This window comes from Kryptolebias marmoratus, linkage group LG21, assembly GCF_001649575.2.
Source record: "Kryptolebias marmoratus isolate JLee-2015 linkage group LG21, ASM164957v2, whole genome shotgun sequence".
NCBI classification, from domain to species: domain Eukaryota; kingdom Metazoa; phylum Chordata; class Actinopteri; order Cyprinodontiformes; family Rivulidae; genus Kryptolebias; species Kryptolebias marmoratus.
In genome coordinates this window covers 6,983,124-7,003,450 of record NC_051450.1, presented here as the reverse complement: position 1 = coordinate 7,003,450, position 20,327 = coordinate 6,983,124, and the positions used below count along the sequence as shown (strand labels likewise).

The following is a 20,327-nucleotide window of genomic DNA, read 5'->3' as shown; positions in this document are numbered from 1 at the left end:
GACTATTTAGGTTTATAAAAAATAAAAAGACAAAGTCTCAATTTAAAACAACTATGTGCATGGGTCTGAATATTTTAATGAATGTGAGAGTGGGTAGAGACATAAAAGAACATGACATCAAAAAGTTTATTGTTCTAAAGAATTAAAACGAATAAAACCATAAAAATATTGGGGCCACCACTACAACATCATCATTTTGACATACTAAATGTTAACTTTACAGTGAGCTGCAAAAATATTTATCCCTCTTGATAATTTTTTGTTTTAGCTGGCTTATAACCTGGATGTTTGTGTAGATTCTCAGAACAAGACAACTGGACTTTGTTTCTGTAGCTGAAGATGTTTTGCTTCACTGGACAGAGTCCACATTTTACTTTTGAACTGACAAAGCTTCTTGGATAAAGCAAAATGACTTCAACTACAGAAACAAAGTCCAGTTACCTTGTTTTTGAAACTCTTACGACTTACAAATTAGTTTTTAAATGCACCTTTTTTGTTGATTTATACGTAATATTTCTACAAAAATACTTCAGCTTAATGAAGTTAAATGGATGGGAAAAATTGTTTTGAATAATTAAAAAAAAAAAAAAAGAAAATTGGTGCGTGCATATGTATTTAGCTCAAAAAACGCAATACTTTGTGTCATCACCAGCAGCATCAAGTCTCTTCAGGTCTGTCTTCATGGTCTTGGTCCATCTAACCTGGACGTTTTATCCATTCTTCTGGACCAAACTGCTGCAGCTCCTTCAGGTTGGATGGCTGCTGCTTGTGTCCAACAATCTTTAAATCAAAGCAGAGATTCTCAGATGGACTGAGGTCTGGACTTTGACTGGACCATTCCAGGACCTTTAACTGGTTCTCCTTAAACCAGAGGAGTGTTTCTGCAGCAGAGGGTTTAGGGTCAGTGTCCTGCTGGAAGGTGAACCTCTGTCTCAGTCTCACATCTCTGGAAGACTCCAACAAGTTTCTTAAAAGGATTTCTCAGTACTTTGTTCCATCAATCTTTCCTTTACCTCTGAACAGTTTCCCAGACCCTGCTAATTTACAACATACACACAGCATGATGCTGTCACCACCATGCTTCACTGTTGGGATGGTGTTGTCAGCATGATGAGAGGTGGTAGATCTGCCTCAGACATGGTGTCCTTGATGTTTGGTCTAATCTGACCACAGCAGCTTCTTCCACAGGTTTAAGGAAAGAAGTTTCAAACAGTCCAGCTTTTTTCTTCAATCAGTGTCTTTTTCCTGCTGCTCTTCCATGAAGTCCAGCTCTGTGCAGCTTCTAGTGTTCCTATGGACACACCATTCCCTCTCCCAGCTCCATCAGAGTTATCTTTGTCCTCCTGGATCTCTCTCTGATTTTGGTGGACAACCCTCTCTTCACAGGTTTGCTGTGGTGGCATCATCTTTCCATTTCCTAATAGTGGATTTATTGGAGCTCTGTGGGATGTTCAGGCTTCCATTTTTTAAAAATAATCTATCCCTGATCTGTATTTCTTCATAACTTTGTCTCTGATCTGTGTTCCTTGGGCTTCATGATGTCTCCTGCTTGGTGGTAGACCTTACTGCTTAGAGGTGTTCATATACTGAGATCATCTGACTCTTAGATCACTCACAGGTGGACCTTATTTAACGAATTATGTGGCTTCTGTAGGTAATGGTTGGAGCTTCAAAGCAGAGGAGGTGAGTAAATACATTTGCATGCAGCAGTTTTTTTTTTTTATATATTTCAAAATGATCTAAAACATGTTTTATCCCCTTTTTAACTTAATTAACCTAGAGTATTTGTGTAGAAATCCTACATTTAATCAATGAAAAAATCTAAATAAATTTCAGTTTGTAAGGCAACAAAATAGAAAGAATACCAAGAGGGGTGAATACTTTTGCAACTCAATGTAGATAATTTGAACTGTCTTCTTGAATGTCTTGTATAGATGGTTTGAACTTAAAAAGTTCTTAAGTTCACCTAAATGACTAAAAATAATGTTGATTTCATTTTTTGAAAAAAGGAAAAACATTTCTGATAGGTTAAAAACATGAAAACCTTCAGATTTGTTTTTCTTGTGAAACCAGAAAATCGATTCAGAGGAACCGGTGCTGCCAACAGAAAAAAAGGAAAAACTGACTGATCCGACAGTATTTGTTGATGCGTTGACAGGAACGTGTAAGCTCTGGGTTTTATAGCGTATTTGTAGCTGTACTGAAGGAGAAGTCTGGAGGTTTACCTGACAGATACTAAACTCAGGGATGGTTTAACTTTATGAAATCTCAATCTGGGAAGAAAAGAGATGGGCCTAAAGAATTGGAAAAAAAGCAGGAATTGCTGCTGCAGCCTGCCCTCACCTTCAGTGTGTCAGCACACAGAATGTACTCATGCAGGGCAGGGACCAGGACTTCAGACAGGTGCTGGATCTGCTCCTCTGTCTCCTTAGTGCACCGCTCCACACAGCTGCCAACACCTTTCAGCGGTTCTACCAGCTCTACCTCTGACTCCGCCCACTGGAAGTAAGTGGGGCTGTACTGCTTCAGGTCATCCAGATACTCTGGAAGAACAGAAGACTTACTCGCTTACAAAGAAATGAGCAGTCTCAGTCTTTCCTGCATTTTTAAAGGAAAGAGAAAAGACGCAAAACCTATAAACTGAGTTTTAATTCACTGAGAGAAAGTCAATATTTGATCCTCGATAACCCAGACAGAATTCTGCTCCCATGAATTGGTTTTGTGTCCATGTGACTCACAATCAATCAGTCATTTTCATTCACTCCTTTTACTTCGAAGTAAGATTTCTGACTGAGCTAAAAGTCAGAGATTTCAGTGTCACAAAGAAAAATCTCTTTGGCTTGATCACCATGGTAACAGAGGCTCTTAGCTCATAATGTACTGCCAGAAAAGAAGAAACAGATCAAAGAACCTCAAAGACCAACACAAACATGTCATCGATACAATCAAATCATGAAATGGAAATAATTTCATTTCAGAATTACAACATGTGAATTATTGTTCTAACGCTCCACATAAAACCTTCACAATGGAGCTAAACTGTAACCTAAAGAGATGTCATCATTACTGCTCAGTTTGTCGGATTAGGTCATAAATCTTCGGGATTTGTGCCAAAAAAGAGTCCAATCTAAATCTGACTTCTAATTAATTTCCTATGTCGTGTCAGTTTTTTTTTATTTTTTTTAAATCAGGCAACTCATAAATAAGTTGCACAAATAAAGAAAGGTGAATGAATTTTATTTGTGCAACACACCTTTTAGTTTCTCGATATTCTCTAAACCTTAGTTACTATTAGGCATAAAGAAAAAATATGTCGAAGACACCGCCTAAACTTAAATATGACATACTTTTTGCCATGTTGTTGACTTTCTGCTATAACGTTTTTAGTTTTTGGAGGATTTTGTTGTTGTACATATATATGTAGTGTGGAAAAAAAAACAACAACAATAAAGTTATGAAATAAAATCTAACACGAGCAAAGTTTTTTGAACAAAGTTTTTTTTTATCAACTAAAAGCCTAGAACTTCTTTCTGTTCCGTTTGTTTTAACTTTTTACTGTTCTGCTCGTTGTTGCTTTTAAAATTTTAGTTTCAGCTTTTTAGCAAATTTCAGCAAAGTCATTCAGCGCTCAGCGTTCACGCTGCATTTCCACAGAAAGTGCTGATTTTTCCTGGTAATATACAATTCATGCCAGATGACGTTTGAAGTTTTTGTGGTACCTCTTTGTTCCTTAATGATCCTCTGGGTGACTTTGTCAACAATGCCGATTTTGTTACTAAAGTCCTCGACATACTCCTGCATGACGGTGAACTCATCCAGCCGGCTCCTCAGGCCTCGCACCGAGTTAGCCACTGCTCTCATGGTCACCCCCATCCTGCTCAGGAAGCCTGGACCCTGTTTCTTGTGAGATGCTAGCTCCTGTAACAAATCAAAAGGGTCCATAATCCAAAAACTTGGGATAGACTATGAATAAACTAAAGAGTGATGCAATGTGTGTGTTGGGGACACACACACACACACACCTGTGTAGTGAGAAAGACTTTGAAGTACTGGCTGTAGGACAGGATGGGATGCTCAGAGATCCTGTTGAGAAAGCGGTGCAGGGCTTTCCTCCTGGTCTCGATGAAGTCATCGTTGAAGCGCTCCACCATGCCTTTCATTACAAACTTCTCTGGGAGAGGCTGAACAAAGAGGAACAACGTCAACATCAACAAAAAAACCACTCAAGACAAGCACACACGGTAATGATGGGGGTGCATGAAGTAAACTCTGGAAAAATGGAGCAGCACATAGAACTGAGTAAGTTCATTTGTGTTGACTGTCAGAACAATGAAATGTAGCTGATCATTAATAAAGTTGGGGATGTGTAGTGATCGTTGATGATAAATCCTCTTTTAAAGAGGTTTTTTAATTGTTCTTACATGCACATATCCAATGTTCCTTCTGTTAAAAATCTTGATTTTAACCTTATTAAGGTGTTCATAAATGAAAAATCTTTCCTTTAAACCAACTTCGGAGGTGATCTGGACCACTTGTATCCGTTTGATATGAACACCAATCCATCTCAACCCTTGATGTAGGACCTTCTACTGAACTGAGGTGACCCCACAAAGGCAGCCGAGTGGACATCCCGAGGTTAATTAAACAGTGATATTTGAGAATATTCTCAAGATGCAGCTTTGTGTTTGTGCTTATTTTTACCTAAGAGTTTTAATGAACTATTTTTCCTGTTCACAGTGAAGCTCAGTATAAAACAGATAATGGCTGTCAGGTTAAACTGTAACAGGTTAAAATCTTCAGTCTTTGCTCTGACACTGAGTTATGTGAAGTCACTGATCATTTTGCTCCTTTATTTCTCTTATATCACATCCGTTACATAATTAACCTTATTAACCCTTTTAGCACCATAATAATTGATATACCTATTAAAACGCCTGGTCTTTCTTGTCTATTTTTGTCAATAATTGTGTCAAAAACTGCCCTATGTGTTAATAATTTACACCCTTTTTCCAGGAAAAGTAGAAGGTTTAAAATCTGTCAAGTATTTACCATTCTCATGTAATTAAATATCTAAAACTTTGTGTTATAAGAAGAAAAGGACAAACATGGAATTGAATTGCTTCATCTTAAAAAAAGTGCAGATTTAACATTTCTGAGATAGCAGCAAGGAGATACGGTAATTTGAAATACACATGCGCTGCGATGTCCTCAGTGATCCCTGTGGTTTTAAAAGGGTTAAAAAGATAATTTGACAAAAATGAAACTCAAATAGCTCTGAATTGTGGTAATGCCAACATAATAATAACGTTCAGATGTCTGAATGTATTGTTATTACAGAAACATTGTCAGGTCTGCTGATTTCCTGTTTGCTGCACACTGACAGCCCTGTTTGTGACGTGGCTGTGTGTGTATCTGCATACAGCGTGGGTAACTTACACCCGATCAAAAAACATTTCAGGAAACACATTTTACCACCAAATTTGAGCACAGGCTTCAGAGCTGACCACATGCAGTCAAATTATCTGACAAGGATTCAAAACAGATTTGTAAAACTAAATGTGAACAGCCCCTCTGAGAGATAAGACAACTGTTAATCACACTAGAGAGCGATTTTAAGGACCTGGGTATGTGTTTGTTTTGCCACCACCAGAGGAACACAGTGATTGAGTAACACTAAACCATTGGCCAATGCAGCAACATCACTTTTTGCTGTGGTCAGAAGTTTCCACTCATCATTGGTGTAAATGGTATATTAATTTGGGGCTTTTATCAATTTATTTGAAACAATCTTTTTTCCAGAATGGAATGATTATACAACAAACAACTGGGTGGCAAATAATGAACAGATTAATTTAAAACTAATCAAGGTAACTAACAGAAAATGTGGTGCTGTGATACATACATGGACAATTAGTGTTGGGTAGTTTTCCTCCAGTCTGCTTCTGAGCCATAGGAAGTCCTGGTAGCGGCGGCGTACTTCAAATTCACTAGAGTCAAACTCACTTCGAGTGGTCTGGAGAAAAGAGTTATAAATGCTGATTTTAGCTTTTTTTTTTTTCCTCCCACAGACTGTTGACACAAACTCTTCAACTGTCCAGGCAGATCATTAGCCAGAGTTCATTTTTAAAAACAAAGACTGAATGAATGGAACTAAAACACACTGCTTTTGTGAAACACTTATGTGTCAAAGAAGAGGTCGATCAATAGGAGTTTTACTATGGACAAGGCAGCCAATGGCTGATATACTGCAGGGTTTTTTGGTTAATTTGTAATTATTGCCCAACTTAAATTAACATATATTTCACAAACCTTACAAGAATTTTTACACCTAAAAATAATATATAGAAGAGCATTCTTGCTTCAAAAAACTAAAATGTGGGATACAGTTTTAGCTCCATTGACTCCCTGTCAAATTCTGAATAGAACTATAATTTTACTTCTAACATACAAAGTTCTCAACAACCAAGCTACATCTTATATAAAATATCTTATTGTTCCATATTTTCCAAACAGAGCACTTCACTCTCAGACTGCAGGTTTACTTGTGGTTCCTAGACTTTCTAAAAGTAGAGAGGCAGAGCTTTCAGCTATCAAATCCTCTCTTGTGGAACCAACTTCCAGTGTCTATTTTAAGACGAAACTTAAGACTTTTCTTTTTGATGAATCCTATAGCTAGGGCTTGGTTCTGTGCAAAATCACCACAGAACAATTCAAAAATCTTGATAAATAGACATCTAACTCATCAGGATATCTCGTCAGAAATAGAGAAACTGGGGCACCCCCCTAGAGTCAGATCTGAAGGGTGAGCTCACCAACGAGCTCCTGATGGGCGTGCCTTATCTACTGGGGCTCAGCTGGGCCAAGCCTGAATGAATCACAGGAGGCCACCTCCATGTTGGGCCACCACCTTTGAGGAGGATCATCAAGGTCGGGTGCACAGTGAGCCGGGCGGCAGGCGGGGGAGGGTCCTAGGCCAAAAAGACTAATTGTAGGGAATGTCACTTCTCTGGCAGGTCAGGAGGCAGAGCTTGAGTGTGAGGTTGAACAATATCAACAAGATATAGTCGGGCTCACCTCTACACACTGCTTGGACTCTGGAAACCATCTCCTGGAGAGGGGCTGGACTCTTTTCTACTCTGGAGTTGCTTGGGGAGAGAGGCGCTGGACGGGTGTGTGAGGATCCTCACAAGTGAGAGGGTCACCTCTCTGCAGCTTGAAGCTGCAGGAGGGAAGGTTCTGACTGGTGTTTGTACTGATGCACCCCCTGGAAGAGATGCCATCTAGGAATTCTGTTGTTCTCCTGGGTAACTTCAATGCCCATATGGACAATGACGGAGCCATCTGCAGAGGTGTGATTGAGAGGAATAGCCTCCCTTGGACTTCTGATCTAAGCATGGGCTGTCCATAACAAACACCATGCTCAAGGATAGGCTGGTACATAAGTGTACTTGTTACCAGGCCACTTTGGGCCAAAGGTTGATGATCGATTTTATAATCATCATCAGCTCACCTGCTTTAGTCTGCCCACCTGTAAATATCACCCTGATGTCCCTGCATTAATGCAATATAACATTTCACAACAAATTAAAATAACATGTGAAATATATGAATGTGAAAGTAATCAAATGTATTTATCATTTTACTTTGTATGACCATCACAAAAAATGGAACGTATTACTCAGTACAGACTTTATACTTATATTAATTATTTACATTAGGTGGAAGAGGTTCACCATAAGAGAAACATTATTCTTCACAGGGAGGGCAGAAACTCCCCCTCCCTCATTTACTGCTGCTAACAGCTAAAGATGCACCAATTCTGGTTTTATGGGCCGATACTGATTTTTGACATCTGCCGATATCAACGTCTCTTAAAGAACTATAATTAACAAAATATCTATCCAGTCATTTTCTGTACCCACTTTTCTGCTCAGGGTCACAAAGAGCTGCTGTCTAACTCCAGCAGTCATTGTGGGGTAGGCAGGGGACACCCTGGACATCACACGACCACACAGAGACAAACGAGACAGACAACTAAGCACACCTAGTTACAGTGTAGAGCAGGGGTGTCCAATCCTGGTCCTCGAGGGCCACTATCCTGCATGTTTTACTTGTTTCTCTGCTCCAACACACCTGATTTGAATCAATGGGTGATTAACAGGCTTCTGTAGAACATGAAGAGGTAATTTAACCACTGACTCAGGTGTGTTGGAGCAGAAAAACAAGTAAAACATGCAGGATAGTGTCCCTCGAGGACCAGGATTGGACACCCCTGGTTTAGAGTTATCAGTTAATCTAACATGCATGTTTTCGGTCTGTGGGAGGAAACCGGAGTACCTGGAGAAAAACCACACATGCACACAGGTGGCCACAGCTGAGTTTTAAACCTCTGATGTTGTTACAGTAAGGTGACAGCTCTCATCACTGCTCTGCTGCCCTCAGTACAAATTATAGTTTTAAAATTATTTGATTTATTGAAAAACTGCTATTCTGGTATATCAGTCAGTTTGATCGTGCTGCAGTTTAGTCTCTGTGGTTCAGAGTGTTGAGGGGAGCATTAAAGTGTCCAGTATTAAAGATGGATTAAACATCGGAGTGACAAACTGACAGAAAGCTTTCACACTGCCGTTTACACATAATGTTAATGATAATGTTTTATAATAATAATGTCAATGGCTGCAAAAACATGAGACTTTTTACCTGTAAAGGTAAGATGAAGTAAAGTGGTGGCCATTAAAATGAAAAAAGCTGAACAGAATGGACTAGGTATCAGGGAAATAAATTAAAGTTAAATGTTGTCTCCTGGCTGTAAACAGACAGCTGGTAGTTTGAACAGTGGTGGGCCGTCAGGGCCAGCAAGGCCTTCTCTGCTGGCCTAACATAACCAAGAATCATGATCATAATTATGATAAAGGTTAATTTAATTTTTAATTTACTTTCCCTAGATATCTAAAAATATTCATATTCTCTTCATGTCATATTATGCTTCTTTCAGTGCTGTTGTTTTTAGGTTGGAGGTTTTATCCAATCAGAAGTCAGCTATCTTATGTTGCCAGCTGTATGAAATCTGCCCGGGCCTTCAGAATCAACAGTGTGGGCGTCTGTGCACTGTAAGTGAACGGGCAAATACCGTTGATAGATAGTTGCAATAGCCAATCAGATCTTGAGTTGTGTCAGTAAGGCCCTCTAGTTGGCCTCACATTGAATGTGACATTTACGTGTCCAGTGATTGGACATGGATACTTACTAGTTTGAGCCACAGCAATGCTATGCAGATCAACAGAGTCACACCCGGGCTGTTAACGGTTAAAAACTTTTTTAACCCACAATGGCCGAAGGAGTGCAACACGTTGATTTGGTTGCTGATATACTGGCAAGGCCGTTTTCTAGATGAACTTTCCAAGAGAAGCTAGATCTCGTTAGAGGAGGACGGCCGACCCCCGAGCTAGCTAACCTGTTCCAGAATGGATTTTGTGTTGAAATAAGTGTTTTGGGGGGACACAGCCGTTTTGATGAGTGCAAACATTTTATTTATTTTATTCTATTTTATTTAGTTTTGACAGTAGCATACCAGATATGTTTCAATTGCTGATGCGGGTTCGTTGATTATAGGGCTATTATAGGATAATAGCCCATTTTGATATTCATCCTGGTGTTATAAATGCTGGCATAATGAAAAGGTATTTATCGACTAAGTTGGACATCACTGAAGGCCTAAGTGTGAAATACACCACCCGCCACTGAGTTTGAAATATGTGTCTCAGAAATTCTTTGGATAATCTGAAGCTGGTACAACATTGTTTTTTTCCTAATTTATGGTTAAATTGATAATTTGACTGTTCGCACTAAATTAAAAGATAAAGTTAAAGTAAAAACCCTTTTCTCTGAGGTAAAAAAATTTAAAAAAAAAATCCCCATGTGACTGAACTTTCCCTCTCTGACATTGGAAACCTACCAATAATCTCCCCCAGATGATTAAACAGAGGGATTTGTTTTAATAAAACAAAAAATATATTTACAGTACATCTGATTAATAATTCAGATTAAAGCTACTTTTGTGAATCACATTACAGATTATTTTCTGTTGAAATAATTAGCATCTTTGTCCAAAGTAAAACCAACCTAATGTTGGATATTAGGTTACTAAATAATTTCATCTGACTGTAACTATCATCCTTTCTGCTTTTAATAATCAATAATTAAACATATTCAGAACAGAAGAAAGATGTGACCAGTAAGAATGTTGCTGTGAGCAGAAGAAATGCTGTTTTATCTTAAACAACTTCAGATCCCTGATTAAAATTTGCTTTTTGGAGGCTAAACGTTGTATCACACCTTCATGGAAGAAAGAGATATTATGTGGCATGTCACAATGGCTTCAACAAATTTCCTTCTACTTGGCCCTTGAGAAAATAAGCTACTTTACTAAGAACAAGCTTGATAAATTATGGAAAACAGCTCTGTCTTTTACACTTGGCTGGATCAAAATGATATCCAACTTGACTTGTGGAAAGAAGACTTGTCATAAGGTTATATGATAAAACAAACTGATTATTATGTTGACTGGTCTGTTGGTGGGTCTCCCATTTTTTTTGTTCCTCCCCTGTACTTGTGTGTTTCTTGTTTATAAGGTTATAATTATGTTTTTGTAAATGAGTGGTCATGTTCTTGTGTTTTTGTTATAAATCTAAAATCAATAAAGATATGTTTAAAAAAAGAAAGATATGCTATTTTTGATATTTAAAACAGTAAATAGAAATACGATTGTAATTTGGATGTATCTTAAAATGGTCTTCCATGCACGAGGCCAGCTCGAGGGAGCAGACATTGTTGGGCCCACAGATTGATATGTGCGCTCAACTAATCAGTAGCACAGCCAAAACTCAGTTTTTACAGGTGAGCCTGTAAATTTGCACAATTTGTACAAATATGGAAACTGAAACAGTGTTTACCTGTATGTTGTCTTTGTTGTTTTCCCAAACTATGTATTTAGCTTCTGATCCACAAAGCTGACATTTTGCTTTAGTCAGGCCATAAGTCCACTTTTGAAGCTCAGAAGTAAAGAAATAGATAACAAATAAAATTCTGGGTATTTTCCCTGAAATTTGATAGTGCAGACTCTCAAAATTTAAATTTATAAGTCAATAAAGAAGGGTTTTTGTGGAGATAATTCAATGGGGTCCTGAACCTAATTTTGGAAACCACTGAAGTCCTTACGATCAAGCCAATCTACTGTTGAATTATAATAAACTGCATTCAGATGATAAACAAACCCCATTTTACTAACTGAACCAGCTTCAGACACAGCAGCCATTCAAAACATCAAAGCTAAGCCATATATAAGAAACCTGTAATCCACTGTTAGTTCACACACAGTATAAGGTTCTAACATCAAAATTAGTATTTAAATTATTTAGTAGGTAGACTGGGCTGTAGTAGTTCGCAGACAGGAGCCGTTCAAACGTCAATGGCTCCTTCAGCACACAAATATACGTCATTAGTTAGCAAGGTAAATTATTACAGTCAGGATTTCTTTTAAATGATATATTGTGAACAGTACAATTTTGCCCATCCCTAACAGTGTGTCTGAAAATGTTTTTTTTCTTCATCTTTGTTGCTCTAATTTCCATACTTATCCAGACCTGCAAAACACTAAAACTTTATTCCAAACGTTTCCATACTTATATAGGAACTCTATATACAGTGTTATATGAATTTCATGGTAACCTGAAAAACTCAAATATGCATTTTCAAAAAGCAACTGACTTCTGACTCTGCATTATTTTCCTTCCTCACCTTGGTCACAACTCTGTACATGATGAAGGTCTCAAGGGCAGTGATATGGTTCTCTGGATTGTCAACGGTGACAAAGATGTCTTTAGTGTCGCCATCCTGCTGCTGTTCCTCCTCATCCTCCTCCAGCCTGTACTGGTTGACCATCGAGCCAGGAGAGTTGGGTATGGGGTCTCCATCAGTCAGGGAGGTGTTCTAAATCAGACAATGTTACAGTTACTGTCCCTTTCTAGGTTATAAAATGATGGATCCTTTAAGAAAAAGTTAAAGACAGAAATTCAAATTCAATAGTTTTAGCTGCCACATATTTTTATGAATTTATCTTTTAATTTCTTAAATGAAACAACTGAAAAAACAGTTTTTTCTCCATGCACACAATGAAATGTTCATTTCCCTTTTATGCATTATAACCAAAGAGAACAGTAAAGTTCCCTGGAACAGTGAACAGTACTTACTTACAGAAGTAATGTGTCTGTATTCAGTTTGTACCTCAGATATCAACTCCACAGAAAGCAGGGCTGAGCGATATGACCAAAAATTAATATTGCTATATTTTGTAACTTTACCACGATAGACAATATGTATACTGGTAGTTTTAAATCCTCTTTTAATCACAGTATTAATGTTTAATTCAACATTATATGCTAATGCAGTGGAGAACTGTGACTCAGACATAATCCTCTGACCTTCGTTCCCTCACTGGAATAAACAACAACAAAAAAAAAACAGCAAACTTTACAGCTGTCCTCTCACATGATCCAACAACAGGAGGAACTTCAAATTAGTCCAGCTCCAGAACAAAATTTAAAATGTTTTGTACCAAAAGCATAGAGTGCAATTGTCCTCTGTTCATTAACCCCATTACATTCATGTACAGTTTGATGATAACGGACCAGAGTAAAAAAATGAACAAAACCCAACAAGATCTATTCTCACACACAAAGTACACACTCACAAACTGTTCAGTGACCAGATTTAGAATCATTACAAGCTACTTGGGTTTAAAATAAATACAGCTCACTTTGACCAGGAGTTCATAAAATGATTGATATCAAAGCATAATGACCACTGCTTGAAATATACTTCGGAAGGCTATGAGACAGCAGAACAAGAAGCAAAATAAATATGTTAGAACAGCAAAATTTACAATTTGATGATAGTAATAATTAACAAGTCCATCCTCTGACCCTTTGACCAACAAGTCCATCCTCCAGCTCAGGAGTTTTGTGCCTCAGATTGGCTCATTTTACTTTGCAGTGGCTAGATTTTATATATACACTGCTCAAAAAAATAAAGGGAACACTTAAACAACACAATATAACTCCAAGTAAATCAAACTTCTGTAAAAGCAAACTGTCCACTTAGGAAGCAACACTGATTGGCAATCAATTTCACATGATGTTGTGCAAATGGAATAGACAACAGGTGGAAATTATTGGCAATTCGCAAGACACACTCAATAAAGGAGTGGTTCTGCAGGTGGAGGCCACAGACCACTTCTTAGTACCTATGCTTTCTGGCTGATGTTTTGGTCACTTTTGAATATTGGTGGTGTTTTCACACCCGTGGTAGCATGAGTTGGACTCTACAACCCACACAAGTGGCTCAGGTAGTGCAGCTCATTCAGGATGCCAAATCAATGTGAGGTGTGGCAAGAAGACTTGCTGTGTCTGTCAGCGTAGTGTCCAGAGGCTGGAGGCGCACATCTGGGACATCATGTCTTGCTCTATCCACCAACATCACGTTGCACCACAGATTGTCCAGGAGTTGGCAGATGCTTTAGTCCAGGTTTGGGAGGAGATCCCTCATGAGACCATCCGCCACCTCATCAGGAGCATGCCCAGGCATTGTAGGGAGGTCATACAGGCACATGGAGGCCACACACAATACTGAGCCTCATTTTGACGTGTTTTAAGGACATTACATCAAAGTTGGATCAGCCTGTAGTGTGTTTTTCCACTTTCATTTTGTGCATGACTCCAAATCCAGGCCTCCATTGGTTAATAAATTTGATTTCCATTGATGATTTTTGTGTGATTTTGTTGTCAGCACATTCAACTTCGCACAGAACAAAGTATTCAATGAGAATATTTCATTCATTCAGATATAGGATGTGTTTTTTGAGTGTTCCCTTTATTTTTTTGAGCAGTGTATTTTAAAAGGAAGAATAGTTAAGAGGAAATTTTTCGAACGGCTACTGTATAAACAGGTCTCATCAACAGGTAGAGGAGGGGGAGCTCACCTCTGACATCTCATTGGATCAATTTAAACAGGAATGTGTTACAGGATTACAAATATTTACTGTGTCAGTCAGTAACTTTGTTGTGGTTTCAGTTGCAAGTTGCAAACTGACAATAAAACCTTCATTTACTGTGTACAGAGAGCCCTCGTCACTGTGGGTGTATTGTTGTCCTATTCAAATGATCCCATCCATGCAAACGCTGGTGCGGCCTGCAGGTCTGTTTCCTTCAACAACAGCTGAGAGAAACTACTGAGGTCAGCAGGAAAACACAGAGCCATCAGAGAGTTTACTCCAACTGGTGTTTCAAGAAAACAGCAAACCCAGCAGTCAACCCGGTAAACTTCTGAGCACAACTAAACTTGATTAGGGGCAATTATAAGTTCAATCTTCTTCTTTTTTTTATGGCAGGAAAAGAGGAAACTGCCTTTGTTGTTTAGGCACCAAACATGTCAAGCGTAACTGTGGCAGAAAAGACTGGAGTCTTGGCAACAACGTACAGCTGCAGAAACGTTCCGTATTAGGGCTGCGGCAATTAGTCACAATTGTCGACTAGAAAGAAATTGTTGATATGGATTTTATTTTGTCGACACTTCGTATACAGGCTACAGAGAAATTAGTTAACACTTCCGGTCATAATCCATCCATCCATCCATCCATTTTCTTTACCCGCTTCTCCTTTCTGGGTTGCGGGGAGCTGGTGTCTGTCTCCAGCAGTCACTGTGCGAGAGGCAGGCAGACCCTCCAGGATTTCGCAATGTTGCGATCGCAACTATAAACGCAAAATCAAGCAAACCCCGCAAAATCGCAACGTTTTGCAACTTTGCCCAAATCACCGCAACTTTCCCGCAACTTTAACCCCAAATAACTCATGAAGAAGAGATGTGACGTCACATCCTGTTAACATCAGAATGCATGTAGGAGCAGCAACCGAAGCGAAAATGTGCGCTAACGCTTCACATTTGCCCACAAAGATTTCAGCAAAGGACCGTGCAAAACACCACAGTAAAGTTAGTTTTAAGTTGGATGTTGGATATTTGCGCTCCACGGAGTTAGCGCCTTCTAGCTCACGGCTGACCCGAAACAGGAACGCTAATGTTGGCCAGCCGTCCCTAAGTGAACCACCGCGCGGGAGAGAAGGGGCCGGCAGAGAACGGCTGGCCGACATTAGCGTTCCTGTTCCTGCAGCCCTATTCCATATACTGAAATACTGTAAATTACTTCCAATGAATGTCTCAAATGCTGTTATTTGGAGTTTAACTGGGACATTTTAACAAAAAGCAGCGACTGTTAAATGTGTATGAACAGCCCAGTAAAAAAGCTGAGTGTGGTGGATGATCAAACTCTATTTTACTGAACAGGTAACTTTAGCTGTTATCAGCAAGTCTCTAAGGCCGTCTGATGCAGCTGGATTCATTCACTATCTCAGTTTGTTTTTCCTTTAAGAAAAAGTACTCATCTGAAGAACATGTTCTCAGGGTTTCCCCCTGCGTATTATAAGCCTGGCGGGCTGCCAGGCTTTGGTGACCCAGCCACCAGGCTAAGTTCCGCTTGTTTATTATAAATACGTCATTTGTCATACGTTTTTTCCCACCCGCACCCCCAAAACCGCTACCTTTATCTACCTCACCACGCAATCGCACTGTCCCAGCCCGTGCGCGAAGGTCCCGCAAGGTGTCACGTCACGTGGTCGTACACCTTTTGTAAATTGCAGAGGTCTGTGCGCTGCATTCTATTCAAAATGGACGATTTCGGTGCTCTAGCAGAGCTGGTTTGCCTGTATCAGCATTTATATGATCCCTCTGTGAGAGATCACAAAGATAATCAAACGGTTCAAAACTCATGGAAGGAGATTACTGCTGCAGCCGATAAAAAGGAGTGTAGACCACAGAGGGAAGAAATATTAGTTCTATGATGGGCGAATCACAAGTAAAGCAAATAAATCAATAAAAGTCAAACTGAATGCTTTAAGTTTAAACATCCTCTCTGTATCACAGCCAGAAACAGGGTGGAGCAGGGTGGGGCTTGTTTTTTTACTTGTTGGGAATATTGGTCTTACCCTCCAAAATCATTCCTCTACTGCATAAAACCATTAACTGAAAATATTGGTGCTTTTGGTTCATATTTACTGGTAGCTCAATTGGACTGAAGTTTTATATTTTTGGTTAAATTCTACGTCCATGGCATGCAATAATAGAAACCTCCTGTATCTGTTCCAGTAGAATTATCCAATCTGAAACATGGTAATTATGACTTTTGGACACTGTTTGTTGTTTCTTAATAACTTAGCCGACGTAAGCGCCAAGTATAAACGCCTCCACCGCACGCTCAGGTCCCCGCGCTGTTCGCGGAGCCCTGCGTGACTCTAATAAGCCCCGAGGCCGAGCCACCTTCAGATACCGCTGGAGTTAGCAGGTCGTTGGAGCCGCAGTAATAAACATTATCGGGTTTAACCAAAAATGGTTAGTTGAGCCGAAATTCAGCAGGTGGCCTTACAAGACCGAATATGGTAAGCATGTTTTGGACTTAGTGGAAATATTAGTATGAGGCGTGCTAATTTATCCTTGTTTAACAGTAAAACTATTCTATTAGGTCGTATTCAGAACTGACACATTTGGTCCGCTTTAATCGAAGCAGAGCTCGTTTCCAGCGTTGGTCCGGACTCTTTGTGCAGGTGTGAATACAGTCATGCGAACTCCGGTTCGGATCAAACAACCGGACCGAGAACCGCTTTTTGAGGTGGTCTCGGTCCGCTTCCAAACGAACTCTGGTGCAGTTCGCTTCTGGTGTGAATACAGACCGGACTTGAACCGAACTAAATACGTAAAGCATGTGCCTTTTTGGACTTCACGGGCCACCGTTGCTAAGCATCATGGGACAAATAGCATTATTGCTGCTAATGCTAACACCACCTCACGCATTTGCCGGCGCCGTTCCAAAATTAGAAGTAAAACGTCATTAAACCGACGTTGAATGAGCTGCTCTTGAATTTCAAAATGGTGTTGTAATTGTACCAACAGAACGAATGTGCACATAACAAATACAGTATCTGCATGATTTCCATGTGTGCCCCACTCCTTGGACAATTTTTAAGCAACAAAATAATGTGCATGGCCACCAATACAATTTGGCATGCCGTACATGCAAAAATAAGACTAGTTGCCTAAGAGGTTGCCCCATTCTCTGGAAACAAAATCATGCATTTAAACTTCTGTTACAGCTATTGTTGTAAGGCACATGTGTGCATGTGCATCTAATTTGGGTCAATTAGTGTTGGACACCTTGTGGGTTAAAGATGATGCCTGTTGATTTAAAGGTTCATGGGGTCAAAGGTCAAGGTCACAGCTAACCCCTTTAATAAAACTTTCTCTGTTTCTACATGTGACCCTTTTGTTTCCTCCACCAAGGACGTTCTGTTTTCAGTTGTTTGTCTGTCTGTTAGCAAAGATCAGGTAAAAAGTAGTTATCATATTTAAATGAAATTTGCAGAAAATGCTGGGGTTTTCACAAAACAATGGGTTCAATTTTGGTGCTGATCAAGATTAAGATCCGGATCGCACTATTTTTTAATCACACTGTTGCCTTGGTGGAGGTTTGCGCTCTCTGAGTGCTTCTAATTTATTTCTATTTTTGTATATAGGTAAAAATATAAAACAAAGACAGTTTGTTATTTTTCCCTGGGTCCACCCTAGTGTTGATAACCCTCCATCTTGTCAGTTACAAAAAACACCTGTAATTAAATCAGTTTTTCAGAAAAAAATCATCATCTCACGGCTGTTTGAGCCATGAACAAAATGGATTACCTTCCTGTTATGACCCGGCTTCTTCTGCTTCCATCTTCCCTGATAAACACTGTGACAGTAACCTCCTCAGTGTCCTACAGCGGTCTGCCAGAGTTGGCCCCGCCCCTTCTACGTCACCAAACAAGTAGATAACTCCGCCCACACAATCAGTAGGCTTTGTCATTTTGACACAAAGTCTAAAAACAAGTCATTAACGTTATAAATCACAGAAATGGACCATTGGAGTGTTTTATGATAGTGTTTAACTAAAAGAAAAACATTAAAACTCGTTATTTTGATATTTTATTTAATTTCCCATTTAATCAGTTGTAGTTGCATACACCCAATGAGTAACTAACTCATTAGTTAGTTTAAGACTTGTGGACAGTCAGCAGACCCTTCCTGTCGTTCAGTTGGACTCGTCGACGTGTTAAAGTGACATGAAGCCAGTAACACAAAGCAGCGCCGCTGTAAACCACAGACAGCCGCAGACAACCACGACTCTGCCTGTCGGAGGCTTCCGCCCGGTCACCTACTCGCTCCTTACCTTACTGAAAACCTCCAGGTCCTCGTCCTCGTCAAAGTCCAACATGTGTCCTGAAATGTCCGCAGGGACCGTGTGTCCGCTCATAACACTTTCCAACTTTTTTTTTTTTCCACTTCGACTTATTCCAGTGAGCACATCAGAGGCAAACTTGGAACTTCTGAGCAGCAGAACCACAACAGCGACGAACCGACTCACTTCACTTCCTCTAAGGGACTTTCAAAATAAAAGCACCAAGTAAGCGACTTAGTCAATGCAGATATTTCAGCAGTTTTCCTGAATACGTTTTTTTTTTTTTTTTTCAGTCAGACTACTTCTGCCTATTTTGTGCTGTTTTAACTATTTATATATTGAAATGCTCAGCTCAATCAAGAATCAGGTGCTATGACTTTTGGTTTCTGTAACCTAATTTTTTCAAGCAAACTTTTTCAATTTACAAATATTTCCCCCATAGACATACACTGAGGCCTGTTCAGTTCCTTCAAAAATATTCTTCTATTTGAAATATGCTGCGTATAGCGATCTTTTTAATACTTACTTCAAGCCTTTTTCTTCTCTGGTAAAAATAGGAATATGTCAGCTACTTTTAGTTAGCTTTTTGCTGCTTTTAGCTTTTATCTACCCTTTTGCTACTTTAGCTTACTGCTAGCCTTTTGCTATTTTAGCTATTTTTTGCTACTTTAGCTTCTAGCTCGCCTTTTTTAGTGTTTAGCAAGTGTTTGCTTTATTTAGTTAGTGTTTTGCTGCTTTTAACTTTTAGCTACCATGTTTATTCATTTTAGTTAGTGTTCTGTTTATTTTAAGTTGAACAACTCAGTTTCAGCTTCTTCAGCAAAGTCATTCAGTATTCGCTGCATTTTTACAAAAAAAAAGACATTTTCTTTTCATTTGTACCAAACAATATCATAAAAAGGAATTCGGATAACTTTCAGGTGTTCCCATCTTCCGTCTACTTCACATATTTACCACATATAAAGACTAACAGATGAGACACGTTTCAAGAAAACAGTTTGTTTTCTTATGAAAAAAAAGATTCTTAAAATGACTGCATTTGATATTAAAACATGGGAAACAGAGACCATTCAAAATGTTAAAATAAACCTTTTTTTTCTAGGCTAGCTTTTACCAAACATAAATTAATGTAGTGACAACATAACAGGGGAAATAAAAGTGAGAGAAAAAATAGCCCAGATCAGTTTTTAACAAAAACTTGCAAATGTCGTTACATTACTAATGTTATGAATTTAAAGTTTTTTGTTAAAGTTTTAATTTCAAGTGTATATACTGATAAGAAACAAAGGCAACTACTATCGTATTCCTCTGCAACTATGATGGATTGATTAAATTGAAAAATAATTCAGGCTCTTATTGTGGTACAACATAAACCTACTTCCGGTAGTAATAAAGCTACTTTTCTTCTGATTCAGCGGAAATGTTGAGCGCTTGTATGCGGAAGTTTCAGATTTAACTGAGAGGCTCAAAACTGCACTCTGCTATAGGGTGGAAGGGAGGAAAGAAGGAAACGAAGGAAGACAGAAGGAAAGGAAGAAGAGAAAGAAGGAAGGAAGGAAGAGTAGATTTATTATAGAACAAAGCAGAGACAGTCCCTGTTTTCCTGCACAGAATGCTGTTTAGGCTTCTGATGTGTTTAAAAAGAATAAGACAGTGTTGCTGAGTATTGCTTAAATTTACTTAGGTGAAGGAAAAAGATTCCCTAAATGCTAAATAAAATCCCCGCATTTCTTGAATAAATGCATTTGTGTGCTTTTAGGTTGCTTACCTATGGAGGCCATCTTGACTGCAAAAGTTAATCAGTTGTAGATGTATGTCCAGTAATTACTTTCTGAGAATTTCGTTAAAATCTGTGCAGTGGTTCATGAGATATTAGGCTAACAGACAGACAAATGAACACAAACGCGGAGGGGAAAAATTCACTTTTTGACTTTGGGGGGTGGGTAATAAAGATTGT

At 39.0% G+C, this 20,327-nt stretch overlaps 1 protein-coding gene across 1 annotated transcript in view; it reads right to left on the bottom strand.

Annotated features, from left to right (window-relative positions):
* The window catches only part of snx7 (sorting nexin 7), a 33,676-nt gene extending 15,126 nt beyond the window's left edge, over positions 1-18,550 (bottom strand). The window contains exons 1-6 of the mRNA XM_017414031.3: positions 18,362-18,550; positions 11,797-11,988; positions 5,903-6,013; positions 4,023-4,181; positions 3,720-3,918; positions 2,344-2,543 (exon numbers count right to left, since the gene is read on the bottom strand). Of these exons, the coding sequence (XP_017269520.1) occupies positions 2,344-2,543; positions 3,720-3,918; positions 4,023-4,181; positions 5,903-6,013; positions 11,797-11,988; positions 18,362-18,445 (945 nt within the window). The 5' untranslated portion in view covers positions 18,446-18,550. The remainder of the gene's footprint in view (positions 1-2,343; positions 2,544-3,719; positions 3,919-4,022; positions 4,182-5,902; positions 6,014-11,796; positions 11,989-18,361) is intronic.
* Between the last annotated feature and the right edge of the window lie 1,777 nt (positions 18,551-20,327).